Here is a 16,867-nt window from a genome sequence, read left to right on the forward strand (position 1 = left end):
AATATAATAGTGACAGTTCCTAGCACACATGCATGTAGGCACGCACGCATGAAACATGGGATCCTACTTTAGAGCTTGCTGTTTTCACTTAATAAGCAACAGCTTCCCATATAAACAGTTTAGACATGTTTTCATGTCAACACAGATCATTTAAAAAAATGGCAATAGGGGGCTAGCCTGGTGGCGCAGCAGTTAAGCTCGCACATTCCGCTTCGGCGGCCTGGGGTTTGCCAGCTGGATCCTGGGTGCGGACATGGTACTGCTTGGCACGCCATGCTGTGGCAGGCGTCCCACATAGAAAGTAGAGGAAGATGGGCACGGATGTTAGCTCAGGGTTAATCTTTCTCAAAAAAAAAAAAAGCAATAGTACTTCTTGATATGGACATACCAATTTATTTCAATCTCCCACAACTGTTCCCAATTTTTTATTTTTGAAGGCTAACAAGGCCTGTGATGGATGTCTGGTCCAGACAGCCTGGTGAACCAGACGTTTCTGGGAGTGGGAGGGCACATACATTTAGAACTTGGTCCACATTGTTGGGCTGCCTCCTTCCGAGAGGGTGTACCCACTTACACTCCCAAAGACAACGTGCAAGTGCCCACTACCCCACGGCCTCTCCCTCACTGAAGAGCATTATTTTTTATTTTATTATTTTTTTCCCTTTTAATTTTTCTTTTAAAGGTTGGCACCTGAACTAACATCTGTTGCCAATCTTCTTTCTTCTTCTTTTTCTTCTCCCCAAAGCCCCCCAGCACACAGTAGTATATTCTGGTGGCAGGTCCTTTTGGTTGTACTGTGTGGGAGAAACCACCTCAGCATGGCCTGACGAGTGGTGCTGTGTCCATGCCGAGGATCTGAACTGGCGAAACCCTGGGCCACCAAACTGGAGCGCACGAACTTAACCACTTGGCCATGGGGCTGGCCCCTATTTTTTAACTTTATCAATTGGAGAGGCAAAACACTCTATCTTGTTACTGAGGATACAGTTTAAACGTTTATTTACTAACCATCTATTTTTCTTCTTTTGTGAACTATCTCCTCATGTCCTTTGCCTATTTTTCTATTGCAGTAATTGTCTTTTCTTATTGATTTATAGGAATTCTTTATAGAGTAAGGATACTGACCCTTTATCTTCTGTTATGTTGGCAATCACCAGCATTTGACATTTGTCTTTTAACTTTATACAGGTCCTGCTTCCATCACACCTATTAATCTCTCCTTATAATTTATGGCTTCAATTCTTAGAAAGTCCTTTCCAACTCCAAGATTATAAAAAAATTACCTTTATTTTCTTCTGTTTTTATGGGTTTTTCTTTTTACATTTAAATACTTAACTATCTGGAATTGTTACTATTGCCAGATGTGATGCAGAAGTCTTAATCTACTGATAAAGAAACACAAAGTCTTTTGTCTGTTCATCTGATAAACTATGATGGAAGATCTTCTGGTGTGATGCTATGCTGGGATTCCTGGAATGATCCCCAGCTGCTATGACCACTGTCATTCCTAGCTGGCTTCACTCTGAGGTGTCAACATCTGTATTTCTTTCTTTCTTTCGCTTTTCTGAGGAAGATTTGCCCTGAGCTAACATCCGCCCCCAATCCTCCTCCTTTTGCTGAGGAAGACTGGCCCTGAGCTAACATCCGTGCCCATCTTCTCCTTTGGGACGCCTGCCACAGCACGGCTTGTCAAGCGGTGCGATGTCCGCACCCGGGATCCGAACCGGTGAACCCCGGGCCGCTGAAGCGGAACATGTGCACTTAACCGCTGTGCCACAAGGCTGCCCCAACATCTGTATTTTTCAGTGATGGTGGCCTGTGGACTGCTAAGCTTTGTGGGGCTGGAGCACTGGGGCTCGAGAGCTTCATAATTTCCATCTCAGTGCTGCGGTGGCTGTAATCATGAAGGCTTTTCTCTTTCTTAAGGGAAATCACAGTGACCTGGACCTTGTTCTGGCTTGCTGCCTGGTTTTAGAGATATTTCACTGACCAATGTTTTCTAGAATCTTCCAGGCCTATCAATCTGCCATTCTACTACCTCTTCTTGAAACAATTTTAGCAATTTATGTTTTCTTAGACATTTTTCAGTTATCTTCAAATTCAAACGTAGAGTTGTATGTATTATTCTTGTGGACTTTCAAAGTATCTGTGATTTTTTCCTCATTCATTAGGTTGTGTATTTGCATTTGCTTTTTTCTACATTAAACCTGCACAGATGATATTTTACTGGTCTTTTATTATTTTCTCACTGATTTCTGCTTTGATTTTTATTGATTCCCCTTTCTTCCTTTCCTAGGATGCATTTTATGGTTTCTTTCTAGGTTCTTGAGGTGGATGCTTGTTCTCTTTTTATTTTTTCTTTACCAACATACACATATAAGGCTATAGGCTTCTCTTCGAAGTTTTCACCACATTTGATAATTTTTTGATAAGAAATATTCCCCTTTTCCTCACTTTAACTATTTAAGGGCACTGACATGTCTGTAAAAGTTTCTGCTTCAGCAGGGTATTTTTCATTTAGAATTTCAGACAGACCTTAATTATCTTGCATCTAATGTTACAGACATCAGTCTGACATGCCAACCTTTTTTTCCCTCTCAGAGGACTACCTGCCTATTTTTCTCTCTGGATGCTTTTCCTCCATCTCTACCCTTTTCCTTGGAGAGCTGAGAAACACTTCGAACTTGTCTTCTCATCCCATCTGATTTTCAGTGCTTTCATTATATTTTAAAATTTGGCAATCTATTTCTAAGCAATCTTTTCCAGATGTCAGACCATCAGTTGCACTAGTCTTACAATGTCTTCAGCTTTGTGAGAATATAAATTAGAAATTGGAGAAAATTTTCTTTCTTTTTTTTTTAAGATTGGCACCTGGGCTAACAACTGTTGCCAATCTTCTTTTTTTTCTCCAAAGATTGGCACCTGGGCTAACAACTGTTGCCAATCTTCTTTTTTTTCCCTGCTTTATCTCCCCAACCCCCCCCGTACACAGGTGTATATCTTAGTTGCACGTCCTTCTAGTTGTGGGATGTGGGACACCGCCTCAACGTGGCCTGACGAGTGGTGCCATGTCCGCGCCCAGGATCTGAACCCTGGGCCACTGCAGCGGAGGGCGCGAACTCAACCACTCAGCCACGGAGCCGGCCCCGGGAGGAAATTTTCCCGTCACTCGATAACTCTGCTTCAGAGGGGCCCATGTGCTCCAGGGCTCAGACATGTGTCCTCTGAGCACTTCTGCAGGCACAGGGGATGCTTGCTCCCTCATCTGACTGCGAGAGGCAGTGAGCTGGGACGTGCTTTGCCAGAAACCGTGCAGCTCTCAGTGATCTTGGCTCGGACAGCAGCAGGAGGGAAGCTGTACATGTTGTTTTATTTGCCAAGTTACGGGACCATCATGGGGCGTGGAAGGAGAGACCATCATGGGAACGTGGAGGGAGCTACACTGCAGGCAGCAGCTGAGGGGACCACTGCACCCCATCCCCAGCCCCTTGGGAGGCCTGCTGCCACCTTGATGCTCTGGCTGTTCTGGCCTGCTGCCCGCTTCCTCTATGGCTGATAGTGGGTTCCCCCAAAGGTCACTGCTATTGAGTCTTAAAGTGTCCTTCTCTTCCCTATGAACTAAATTGCAGGCGGGCTGGCTGGTCCTTATGAAACATGGACAGTATCCCCTTTTTTCTGGAGCAATAACTGTTTTCAATCTCTGCTTGTTATACTCCTTTGGTTATCTGAATGAGTCTGAAGGTGGCTGGGAAAGGTGAGAGATTAAACGCGTGTGCTCAGGTAACCTCCTGGAACGAGAGGCTCAGAGATGCCTTCATGCTTTTCTAAATCACTGAATTCTCCTGGTCAGTCATTCATCCCAGTCAATTTGGATACTCTTGATCACCATCCAAAAAGGCATCTCTATGCAAAGAAAAGGCCTTCCTGCAATGTCAATGTTGTGCCTCCTGTCCTTCCTTGCACCAGGAGCTGCCGGCCTGCTCCTGCACACCTGACAGTGCTCCCTCTTCTACTTCTATTACAGTTCTATTTCAGTTCCACCAAAGCCCTCCAAAGTGCTTCTCTGCCTCCTCACAAAGTCACCAAACTGGACAAAGTTACTCCTCTGATCTAAACCTGTAAGGCGTGCCACTACCCGCATTGGAAGCTCCAGGATCTCACGGGAGGGCAGAGCCCTCACAAGCTGGCCAACGCTACCTCTCCAGGTTGTCCCACTTCACCACCCACCCGAGTCTCTGGATGACTTCTCACCCCTGAACAAGCCACAGAGCGTCTGCCTGGGGCGGCGGCCCTGTTTCTGGGGGTCCCGTTCAACTCTCAACGCCTGCTCCATCAGCCTTTCCCCACCAAGCCTCCCCCATTCAGCGCTTCTTTCAATGTTCTACCACATGGCTCTTTGCTAACATGCCTGCATCAACTTTGTTTCCTTTCTCTTTTTTGTTATATTGGCTCTTTTCATGTCTGTCTGTCTGTCTGTCCTAGTAGATGGAAAACTTCCAAGAACATAAAAGGAACTAAAATGGAGCGAGTGGGGCACTGCCTGGTAGAGACCCTCAAAAGATTTGCCTTAACAAATAAAGAAAACTAATGTCACTGGTACAGTAGTTGGCATATAAATAGTTTCAGAAGTCTGAGGGGATACAAACCATTATTTGAAATATTCTGAATATTTCCATTAATCTACTGTAACAGGCTGTTAAACAACCATAAACCTAAGATGAGCTTATATCCAAATGACCCCAAAGTCCACAGTAGGAAAGTATTATGAAGTAAAGGACTTTATTACCGCAACTTGAAAGTAGCAGCCAGTTCTCTCCTGTCCTGTAGTTAAAGGCACCTAATCTTAAGGAATCCAGAATTCTCTCCTGCTAATTTAAAGTAATGTCTCCGAGGTCAGGACTGGAACTTCCGGCAGTGGTGGCAGCGTACCTTTCACTAGCTTCCCGTCCGTAACGGTTTTGCTGGATGATGCCTCCTTCTTCCCCCCCGAGCCGCCTCTTCCTCCCGCGTCGGCCATGTCTTCAGACACACCATCCTCCCCAATGTCACTCGGTTTTTCAGGAGCAGATTCTGCAGGGGCCTCTTCCGGTGCTGACACAGCCTACAGAGATCAAACATGACTACAAACTGTTCCATGAGAAATTGCCTAGATTTGTTAAAAAAGATATATGTGTATATACGTATATTTCACTGGACAATAGCATTTCTACACTACTCCCTGGCTAACACTAAGGAACATACTTTCAAACTCAGATTTGCTATTTGTTACAACAGAATGAAAAGAGGAGTGGAAGGAGGTATTTTCCTCTGGAAGAACATCACGCTTATTCTTAAAGCTTGAATACTGTCTTGGGAACCAATGCTCACTACTACTACTTTGGAGACTGATGACTGAGAACACTTTTAGAATACCAAATTATGCCCATTGCCTACAGATAAGTCAATTTTCTTCAGTTTGAGCAATCAGAGATAGAAGTCTGAAGAAGAAACCCAACGATAAGCAAGGCCTACGTAATCTCTCTAACAAAATAGGCTTTAAAAAAAATGTCAGGGGGCTGGCCCTGTGTCCCAGTGGTTAAAGTTCTGTGCACTCTGCTTTGGCAGCCCGGGTTCACAGGTTTGGATCCCGGGTGCGGACATACTCCACCCATCAGCCACACTGTGGAGGCACCCCATAGACAAAGCAGGGGAAGACTGGCAACAGACGTTAGCCCGGGTGAATGTTCCTCACAAAAAAAAAAGGGAAAAGAAAAATCAGGGTGTCCACATAATTGAGAAGAGGCACAAGAAAGGACTACAAGGACAGGAAGAAATGCTTCCAATGGGCATGTAAAAACCACGTGCGGGGATATTTGCAAGGAGGGGAGGGTGAGGGGAGTTGTTGGCAGGCAGCACCCGGAATAAAGGGTGTTCACCACAGATGGCAGCTGTGCAGCTCCAGCACAGCAGCTGTGACTGCACATGCTCACATTTCATACAGTTAGTGTATGTTGAGACAACACAAGTCTAGCATACGGCTCCCATGAGAAGTAGTTAAAAATAACAGCCAAGCAAAACATCAAGTCCTTAAAGAAATGGGATTTTTTGTTTACAACATGCTGGACAAATGCTCAGCAATGAATGATGAATATGGGTCAAAGTTTTCAACAGATCTAAAAAACAAGTTTCAACTCTGAGAGGCGGGAAAGGTTGAAAATAGCACATGCCAGATAGATATTACACCCAAAAACAAGTGTAAAATCTACAAGCCCTTTTATACATCCTGAGAGCAAACAGAAAATTATTTCTGCATCTGCAAATCAGAGCTATCACAAAAGAGCTTCACACTTGCCCTGCCTCGACAGGAACGCACCTGCGTGCTTTCGCTCCCTTCTTTCTGGAGGAAGAGCTGCTTCTTAAACTCGTAGTAGGCATTATACTGGTGCCACGGCTGCAGGAACTCAAATCTACGAACAGAAAAGGCAAGTAAGTCATTCAACGAGACGCGCACACTGCAACAGCAACACTTAACTCTTCCTGATACTGTGTACTTGCTGTGAGCTGAACACTGCTCTAAACGCTTTACAATGCCTGACCCTAATTATCTCAACAACTTATGTAGTAGCTATGACTACACCTACCCATTTCAGACAAGGGAGATCGAGGAACTGCCATGAAACCTCATGTTTTCTGTTTCCCTACCTGAGGTATGGAATAGTATTTCATTAAAAAAAATAAATAAAACTGAAGTGTGTCTAAATTTCCATAGCACATTCTTGAGAAGCATGAATTACAGCCTTTTATTTTAGGTAGCTTCAATATTCTTAAAGAACAAAACAACTTACACAAACAAAAAAACAGATAACAATAAAAAAAGACACCACCTGACTCAAAGTAGTTTACCAAGGTAATTACAAGATGTATTTATCTAAACACATAAGGATTAAAAAGAAAAAAAGGAATTCTGTAGCTAGACTAAGAAAAAGAAGCCAAACTAAACCCCAAATACCATCTATGCAACCCATATAAAATTCTCCACCTCACCTCTGATCATTCTTGGCACGAACGCTGGTCTCAAATTTAAGGCCATTCCTAGCCACGTACTCTGCCAGCTTGTCAATCACGGGCTGGATGTCGGGGGGCGGGGGGATGATGGCAGCCGCAGGAGCAAGTGCACTGCAGAGAAGCATTCCATCACTCACAGAGAAGGACCTCCTCCAGATCACTGGCAGGGGGATCAGCTCAGCACGGCGCAGGAGGGCCTTTCACTGTCTCAGTTCACACCAAGAGGGAAGTTACACACACACAGGGAGGCTCTTTACCTGAGGTGACTTGTACCACAAAACACTATGAAAGCCAATCCATTTAAAACAGGGACCAAAATATCGTCAAGGGCGAAAATGGGGATCTTACTGAAAAACGACACTTAAAGTCATGGAAACAGGTTCATTTCTTTTTCTCCTAACATTTCCCTCCAATTACAAGCTACTTCTTAGAAGCAACCAAGAATAAATCAAGTGTTGATTTTTGTTATATTAAAAAAGAAAGAGGGGCCAGCCTCGTGGCACAGTGGTTAAGTGCGCACATTCCACTTTGGTGGCCCAGGGTCCGTGGGTTCAGATCCTGGGTGCCCCTCTTGGCAAGCCATGCTGTGGTAGGCGTCCCACATATAAAGTAGAGGAAGATGGGCACAGACGTTAGCTTCAGGGCCAGTGTTCCTCAGCAAAAAGAGGAGGATTGGCAGCAACAAATTTTAGCTCAAGGCTAATCTTTCTCAAAAAAAAAAAAAAAATGGCTAGCATGACAACATCTTTCATTTCATGTTTAACTTTCTTAGCATGATCAGAAAGTGGGTCATTTTTGCAGAAATATCCAAGTGTTTCGTCAAATTTCCAGAGAGCCTCTTTTCAACTTGAGACATTCCAGTGGGGTACTTGCTCAGCCCACTGACACTTAGAGTCACACACATGCTGGCCAGTGACAGGTGCTGGGGGTCTAGTCTCTGCCTTGCTATCATCAACTTTATGAAATCCTACACGTTTTGCAAGTAATCATGGCTTCACTTCACACTGATTTTGCCTAGTACTCCCCAACTGAGGTGTCAACACATTGGAAACAATAGATGCTGGGATTAAGGGGGGCAGTGTGGAGTGCTAACTGGAAATTAATTTTCTAAGTGGTTAGATCTTGCTGCTAAAAGTGTTTATGTGTGACAATTTCTGTTGCCCTATCAACTCTGTAACTTGGGGATTTGAAAAATAAACACTCATAATGGAGATCCTCTATGTAACCCACATTATAAAGACCCCCGAACCAAGAACGCAGATGCGCCAGGTGACTCGAAGAAGTGAGAGCGTACCTTGTGGTGATGGTGGTGGAGGTCACCCCACCACTTGTCTCTGCTGTGGTTGGCGGGGGTGGTGGTGTGGTCCCAGGAGGCGGTGGGGCGGTGGCCGTCACTCCGGCGGAGCTGGACACGGTCACTCCGGCAGGCAGGGTGCTGTAGTAAGTGGCTACATCAACCCCTGGTGGGGGAGGTGCCAGGCAGTAGGTGCCATCGGGCAGCATGTAGTAGCTGTAGTACATGGCGGCCACCGTCGCTGTGAAGAGACGCGGTTGTGGGGAGTGAGAGCAGCAAGCGACAGGCGAGGAGACAGAGTCCATGTTGCAGTAAGAAAGGGACACCTTCCCAAGTCCAACACCATTTTGGTCCATTTTCAAGTACACTGTTTTCTATATTTTTCGGATACAAGAAAGACCACCCGTGTGACATGCAATATGGAAGAGCCAGGCGATATCCACACACCCAGGGACAGTGGAAAGTGAACAGGATATTCAAAACAGCCAAATGTGAACATTCCTCGACAAGTTAATGCTCTCCCTGACTGCAGACTGTGCAGCTTAGAAGAAAAGTCCCTTCTCTGGAGCCACTAGCTGCCCTTTCCCCACGTGGCCATCCCAGATGACCTATGCTGATGAAATCCACGTGTGACTCAATCCCTTCCCTGGTTTGCCCATTCTGATACCACTCCCATTCTCTATGCTCTTTTTCATTCAAACATTCGTTTTGGAAATCATCCCATTTCTAAAGCTGTGTTGCTCTTTGTCACTAGTGCAAGCCCCCACCCACAATACATGGATGTACTATAATTTATTTAAGAAGTTCTGATGGGCACTGAGGTCGTTTCAGGCTTTGCTATTATAAACAGTGATGTACAACAGCTTCCCGTTTATTCTGGGCACATATGTAAACATCTGTAGGATAGCAGCCCATTGTTTTAACAATTAAAAGTCCTGTAAGTTCATTCATCTTTTTTTGGGAAAAATATTTAAAACTAGCTAAATCACAGAAGAGTCAATGATCTAATTAAGAATTTTAATTTCTAATCCTGTTGTAGATAAGCAACTGGTTCCGACTACAGAGAGATTTAATTTCCTCTTCATTAGAGGATGGTGAAAAGATTTTTCCAATCAAGAAATATTATTTTGATTTTCAATTAATCCGTTTTAAAACAAAAACATTTACAAATAGTGAAAGCTTTACATTGACCATGGTTTTCAGTAATGTATGCTACACATGGGGAAACAGTAGTATAGCAACTGACAATTTCTCAATAACAGCTGGATCCCAGCATTTGCATTTTGGGTTGGAATGACTGTGTAATTCCTGTGTGCTGCAGGCATATCCACAGCTGATAATGACTTGCTCTGTATTAATTATACATGCACAAACTCCCAAGTTGTTCCTCTCTAGCTTGACGTTACACCACCCACTGTTATGCATTAACAACAACAACATTCCACATTCTCAAAATAAGATATGTGGCCCCAATATCCTCTCCACGTGCTCTTCAGCACAGAAACGTTCACATAACATCTGTGAAGGAAGCAGGGCCCGAGACAAGACTGTCCGACACAGGTGGGCACATGGGGCGATGGCAGGAAAGGCATGTGCACTCTGTCACCCCAGCACATAGCATGCAGTATCTGTTGGATGGATAAACTGAAGCGACAGTTCAAATGGAAGATTTTTCTAACCAAATGAGGCATTCCAACATAAGCATATGCTTCTGAAAGATACAATATTAGCCCTGAAAGAATGGAATTACTATTCCCACCCATCCCCCTTCAGATAATCAAGCTACTGGGGTCCTTCCTGTCACCTCCTGGGCAAAGCCACTACCATGGAGGAGGAAATGATGTGGCATCAGCAAGACCAGAGTGTAACCTAACATCCCACAGAGAACACCCCCAGCGTGCCCGTGTCCCTGGGAGAGGGGACTGCAAGTCCTGCTAGCGCCCAGCCAAGTGGCACACCTCAAGGAAGGACAGACACTCCATATCCTGTCCTGCAGTCAGCCTCTTGCCTAAAAACAAGCCAAAGTACATTTTAAATCGCAGCCACAACCAATGAGCCATAGGAATTCATAAAAACAAAATGTTTTACAATTAAGTTTCAACTAACAGTATATATTATGCAATTGCAACTTAATGTGTTCTTTATGTAACAGAAGTGAATAACTTGTTTTCAAAATTGAGTACCATTCCTTTGAAAGTACTAATAGGCAGATTAATGAGCAGTCTATCTGACTTTCCTGAATTGTCCGTCACATTAAATTAAAACAAAGTGTTAAAAATAGCAGTGCTGGCAAGGTGGCAGATTAACTTAACTCAGGAACTCACCACTACAAACATCTAAAGACACTGGCAAAACATACTGAAAAACTTAAGATGTGCAGCTGAGCTCACCAAAAGAAAATGCCCTGTCCCAGGCATGAAAATAAACCCAAACCTCCAAAGCTGAAGCGTCTCCTAAGCCTTGAGTTAGATCTTACTCTGGATGTGGGGGGAGGCTGTGAGCCCTGGGCACATGGGGACCCACACCACAGGGTGTCACCGGAAGGAGGGATGGGAAACAGGAATCCTGGCGGAGGTCGGTGCAGGCTGCCCTTCTCTCTAGCCTCGCACTGCGCGCTGTGAGCCCTCTCCAACAACGCGTTAAGTGCCCTCTGCAAAGGTGAGAGGAGTCTGAACATCTCCATGTGTCTCGCGACGGCAGTGAGCCACCCACGTCCCATGAGAGGAGGACGTGGCTGACCCGCTGGAGACATCCCACTGCACAAGGCGCTCCGGGGAAGGCTGCTCTACCGGGTGGCCGAGAACCCAACACTGCGGCAGCTTTACCAGTTCTCTCCTTTCTCCCGATTCTCACTTCGGGGAAAGTCAGGGATGGAAAGATTTTAGGGAGAAGGTCGTTTCTGTCCTTTTCCCCACAGACACTGAGGCCTGGGAGGGCTGTGACAGAGACAGGGCAGCACTGTTGCCCCCTGGGATCTTTGGGTCCCACTGTCATGAAAAGCGCGTTTCCTCATCCTGACCTCGGGGTATCCTTTCGGAGTCTTCTGCCTGCCGTGAAGCCCCCCTTGTTTTACCATCCCCTACCCCAGGCCGACTCAGTAGGCCCCTGCTCTGCCCTCTGTAGGGACCATGCACACACAGCCCTGGGGTAATTCTCCACAGCATCAGGGCTGTTGGCACAGCTACTGACCCAAGGGCTCAACATCTTAAAAACAGCAATAGGCAGCTCACACAGCTCCCAGTATACAGCAGGCACTCGATAAGCATTTAATAAGCAAAGCCTGCTGATGGCAAGGCCTGTGCACCTTCTAAAACACCCGGGTGCTAAGATAGCCTGCGGTGAACAGGAAGCCTGGCAAGCTGACATCACCCTATTACAGAGGCTCTTCAAAGACGCAGCAGTGGGCTCACACAGCTCTTGAAATACTTGAACTAAAACCCTTTAAAGTGGACACCGATTAGAGGACTGTGATTTTTGTATACAGCCCCCAACTCAGAAATTCTCATGAACACTAAGTTTTGAGAACCAATGGACTAGACCATGGAAAGAATAGACAGAGGTCTGGGCACTCCAGGACCACGTTCCCTTAAGGTCACCATCACATCCTAGACAGGCACAGGGGTGTGTACAGTTGCAAAGTGCTCCCACTGTTGTGTTTAGCACTGGGCTTCCATGACATAATACATCTTACCAGGTTTGTTGTTGTTCTCAGGATTTTATGTTGAATTTTCCAAGAGGAGATTGGGTTTTACAGTAAGTTAAATGCTGAAATGATTTACCTAATAAACAAACATCATGAACACAACAAACACTTACTCCAAATAAATCCAAGAGAGAAATCTCAACGGGCCCCTACATGTCCTAAGGGCAAGTACAGTTGTATGGAGAAATCAAGCTTCCTAAAAGCATAAGGCACATTCTTAAGCACTTCCTTCCCAACACCGAGTGTGCTCAGAAAGGTACAGAGCCACAGAACACAGCGTCAAAGGACTCTGCCTAATTATCTTCCAAAGCCATTCTACTAGACTGGCTTCTTGCAAAAACAGAGCCAGTTTACCGATACTTCCATGTGATCTTAATCTCACACAAATTTAACTCCCAGAAGAGAATCCTAGCATCGAAAGGGTACTTGGAGATGAGAGGGCTGGTGAGCAATCCCTTCTGCGTAAGAGCCAATTCAGAGAGACAAACAACATGTATCTGTATTAAGAATGAAAACAGTTCTGTAGAAAAAAAAATGAGCACCTTCTTTAAAAACCGATCTGCTTTATTCATAGAAGAACGTTAAGAAGATGGCACTGTGTTTTCACACGAGCACGACTAGCTGAGCGTGTCTGAGAAGCAGCAACAAGAGGCTCTCACCTGCCCGCCAGCGGTCTGCCACCTCAGCACCCCCACCTGTCCACCCCAGGTCAGGGCCTCGCCTCCCAGCATCCTTCACGGGACCTCCAAATGGTCTCCACCCACATGCATTCCAGGGACCTTTCTAGGAAGTTCAATGGCTTTAAATCCTATTTGTACTTGATGATTCCAGAATCCCTGTCTTCAGCCTGAGCTGAACTTGTATATTAATTGCCCGCTCAACACCCTCATTGGGACAGCTCATAAATGTTACAAAGAGACTGCGTCTGGAACAGGATCTGCGAGCTTTCTCCACACACTGGCTCTCCTGCAGTCCTGCCCTGGCAGGAAGCGGCTGTGCCCTGCCTCCTCCCAGTGAGTCAGCCTGGACCCCCCTTCCGACTCCATCCAAATCAGACTTCTCCTGACTCCAGCTCTGAAGCTCCAGTACCCCTGCCCAGACTAGAGAGAACCTCCCAGCCATGACACTGCTCCGCCTGAAGCCCTCCTACCTCTCCCCTCGGGGTCCAAGCCAAGTGCTCCGTCTCCCAACGCTCCCCCATCCCTGCCTCTACTCCACTTGGGGCCTCCCTAATGGCCTGGCTTGCCTGAGCTTCCTCTGGCTTCTGGTCTTGGGTGACCTTGGCTCAGACGGACTCCCTATGCCCACCAGCACTGCTGACCTCCTCAGGGCTCTCACTGTCCCCGTGACATTCCTCATTGGAAGGAACTTTGTTCACTGTTATTCCCAGCATAGCATGACCAAAGGCCAATTTTTTCAATGAATGCACAAGTTATATGCAAAAGAATGAGAACTGGAATGGCATGAAGCTTCTCAGCAGCAGCAGAGGCTACTCTGAGACGGTGGCCCAGAGTATTCCAAAACCTGAGGGACAATATTCAACCCACAATTCTAGGCCCGTCTAAACTACCTACTGCATGTGCAAGCAGAATTAGGGCATTTTCAGACATTCAAGGATTAAAAAATATTGTCTTCGTACGTACCCTTTCTTGGTAAGCTACTGGAGCATGTGCTCCAGCAAAATAAAGGAGTAAACAAGCAAACCAACCAGAAGGAAACCAGGCACTAATGCAGGAAAGCAAGGAAGAGAAGCTGGAGGAGAACATGGCTACAGGCTAAGAACACGGCCACTCCACACTGCAGCAGGGGGCAGAGAGCTCCAGAAACACACCTGCAAATGTCACCAAAAGGCAGACTGTGAATGCCACCACCGATGTACCAGAGAAGCTCACTATCCACATTTCCCGCAGCAGGAAGCATGAGGCATCCAAAATCAAGACCTGCTCCTGGAGATGGCACCACTGAAAAGAGCCCATGTCGTTCAACAGCTCTGCGGATGCTAAGCTAGGAAGCAGGAGCAGTTCTGTGGGGCTGAGTGCCCACGACACCTGACAGCTGGGGCTCTGACACAGGTTGTACAAGACAGGTCCCAACCTTTGCAGAGGAATCAGCACAGATGATGGATGTGTAAGCTATGTCCGCATTGTTCCCTTTGGAATTTTGATTATAAAATACAGGTTTAAGTACATTAGCTAAAGTTACAAAGTAACCAAAACAGAAACATGTGATAAGAGTACATCCGGCGTGTGAGAGGAGGTTCAGCCGGGGCACAAGCTAAATTATCATCTGTCATGGCGGGAAGACGACAGAGAAAATCTAGTCTAAAGTAGATAAATCCAGAAACAGGCACAAGCAGGTTATTCAGACATACAGAAGTAATCACCGAAAACTCAAAGACAAAACAGTTAACAGTAAATGCTTATGAAACAAAATTAGAAGCGGGAGGGGTGGGCCAAATACTCTTCATAACAAACAATCGTTGTTACTATTTTTTCCAGAAGGCACTGAATTTCCCTTTTTGTTGCCCTCCCCGAAGCCCCAGTACATAGCCGTATATCCTAGTTGTAAGTCCTTCTAGCTCCTCTATGTGGGACGCCGCCTCAGCCTGATGAGCAGTGCGAGGTCCATGCCCAGGATCCAAACCCGTGAATCCTGGGCCACTGAAGCGGAGCACGTGAACTTAACCACTCAGCTATGGGGCCAGCCCTATTATTTGACTTAAAAAAATACAGGTATTACTTTGATTAAAATAATTTTTAAAAGTCTCCTAACTATAATCAAAGAGACGATGAGTATCTTATTCTATTTATCATAGTTTGAGCCCAGAGCAAAGACTTTAGAGAAACAACATTATTCATGCTCCTTTTCAATGTATTACTTTTTGCTTCCTCTCTCCTTTCATCTGTCCATCCAGCCAATATTTACTCAATATGTCCTTGTGTCAAAGAGTCATCTAGGGGCTGGGGATCCAGCAGTATCCATGACAGACAAGTTCTGCCCTCCTGGAGCTTCTGCACAGCAAGTATGGAAGTAAACTACAGAGGAAACAGAGGAAGCTCAGACACTGAGAAGGGCTATGAAAACACAAAACAGTATATGTGAGAAGAGGATGAATTGGGGAAAGGCCCGTTATGCAGCAGAGCCAGGGAAGGTCTGACCTGAGAAGTAAAAGCTCTCGGGGAAGAGCACTTTAGGCCGATGAGCAGCCAGTGCAAAGGTCCTATGGTCAGAATCAGTTACGACACTTTGGGAACAGGAAGGACAGTGTGACAGAGCAGCGAGACATGGAGAGCAGAGGTGAGTTTCTGGAATTTCAATGAGATGAGAAGCCAATGGAAGATTCTGAGTAGAGAGGTGAAGAGATGGGATTCACTTTTTGTCAGGTCACGCTGGCTGCCAGAGGAAGCACGGGCTGTGGGAAGGCAGCACTGAGACCAAGAGGGGCTGTAGCAGATGCCAAGTCCAGAAAGATGGTGGCTTAGATCAGAGCGGATGCGCTGAGAAGTGTCGGATCTGGGATGGACGCTGGACATGGTGCCCAAAGACAAGCAGCAAAATCACCCATGGGTGTGAGGGAAGAGAAGACTGGGGGCGATGCCAACGCCTTGGCCTGAAGAGGAGAGTGATGCCGGTGCCACTCCCTGAAACAGGGGCGTGTGCGGGAATTAAGAGTCCTGCTCTGGACATGCCAAATGCAAGATCTCCACGACCTAGCCAAGGGCTGGAGACACACATCTGCATCAGCAGGACATGGGAACCTTCCAAAGAACACAAACCACGACAACATACTGTAAAACCTGCATTTTTAACAAAACCGGTATTTACCATAACTTTAAAAGTTTATGGGGCTATCAAATAAAAAGGAGTAAACAAAATGAGAATGTTCATATTCGGGTGAGGTCTCTTACTAACAAATTTTGGGATAGAGCAGAGGTTGGCAAACTCTTCCTACAAAGACCCAGACAGGAAATACGTTAATCTTTGCGGACAAAGAGGCAGGCTAAATTGAGGGTATCATACAGGTATTTATATGATGGGAAAAAATAAATTCCCACACTTTTTCTCTTTGATGAAATTCAAAATATAATAAAGATAATTGAGTACAGTTTTGGGGGGAGGGTAACACATCTACTAACGGGAGGAGAACTCCTTTTATGAGGGATAACACTTCACGGCACTGGGGTGCAGAAACGCCTGTCTGTAAAGCCCATCCGTAGCTCACACCCTCACAAGCACAGGTACGCTGGATTCAGCCACCAGGTTGTGGTGTGCCAGCCCCTAGGAGGGTATCATACATCTAGCATTTCCTATTTACCCCTGAGCTAGAACACCTCACTGTCCACAAACTGGAATTTTTGTTTTGCTTTTTAAAGTCAACATTTGGGGCCGGCCCAGTGGTTAAGTTCGCGCACTCCACTTTGGTGGCCCAGGGTTTCGCCGGTTTGAATCCTGGTGCAGACGTGGCACTGCTCTTCAAACCATGCTGAGGCAGCATCCCACATGCCACAACTAGAAGGACCCACAACCAAAAATACACAACTATGTACCGGGGAGCTTTGGGAGAAAAAGGAAAAATAAAATCTTAAAAGAAAAAAGAGTCAACCTTTTATAAAAGGCTGTTTGAAAATGTTCTTAAAACCTGGATGGTTGATAAATTAAAAAACATTTGAAAAGTATGGAAAAGTCATAGGAGTAAAAATCTGTCCCTAATCTCATAATCATTTGGATCCTCCTTCCGTCGTTTGTCCACGTGTACACGGATTTCTCAGACAGGAGGATGGCAAGCACATTCCCTAACACTCGTGGGATCTGGTCTCCAATTCAGG

At 45.7% G+C, this 16,867-nt stretch overlaps 1 protein-coding gene across 5 annotated transcripts in view; it reads right to left on the reverse strand.

Annotated features, from left to right (window-relative positions):
* SFSWAP (splicing factor SWAP) overlaps positions 1–16,867 on the reverse strand; it is a 79,264-nt gene that overhangs the window by 35,639 nt on the left and 26,758 nt on the right. For all 5 annotated transcript variants that reach the window (XR_011505287.1, XM_070515824.1, XM_014861088.3 and 2 more), the window contains exons 8-11: positions 8,339–8,579; positions 7,024–7,155; positions 6,353–6,446; positions 4,930–5,101 (exon numbers count right to left, since the gene is read on the reverse strand). Coding sequence is in view for 4 of the 5 variants with exons in the window: in XM_070515824.1 (XP_070371925.1) it covers positions 4,930–5,101; positions 6,353–6,446; positions 7,024–7,155; positions 8,339–8,579 (639 nt within the window). In the remaining variant the exon portion in view is untranslated. The remainder of the gene's footprint in view (positions 1–4,929; positions 5,102–6,352; positions 6,447–7,023; positions 7,156–8,338; positions 8,580–16,867) is intronic.

This window comes from Equus asinus, chromosome 8, assembly GCF_041296235.1.
Source record: "Equus asinus isolate D_3611 breed Donkey chromosome 8, EquAss-T2T_v2, whole genome shotgun sequence".
Taxonomy (NCBI): Eukaryota; Metazoa; Chordata; class Mammalia; order Perissodactyla; family Equidae; genus Equus; species Equus asinus.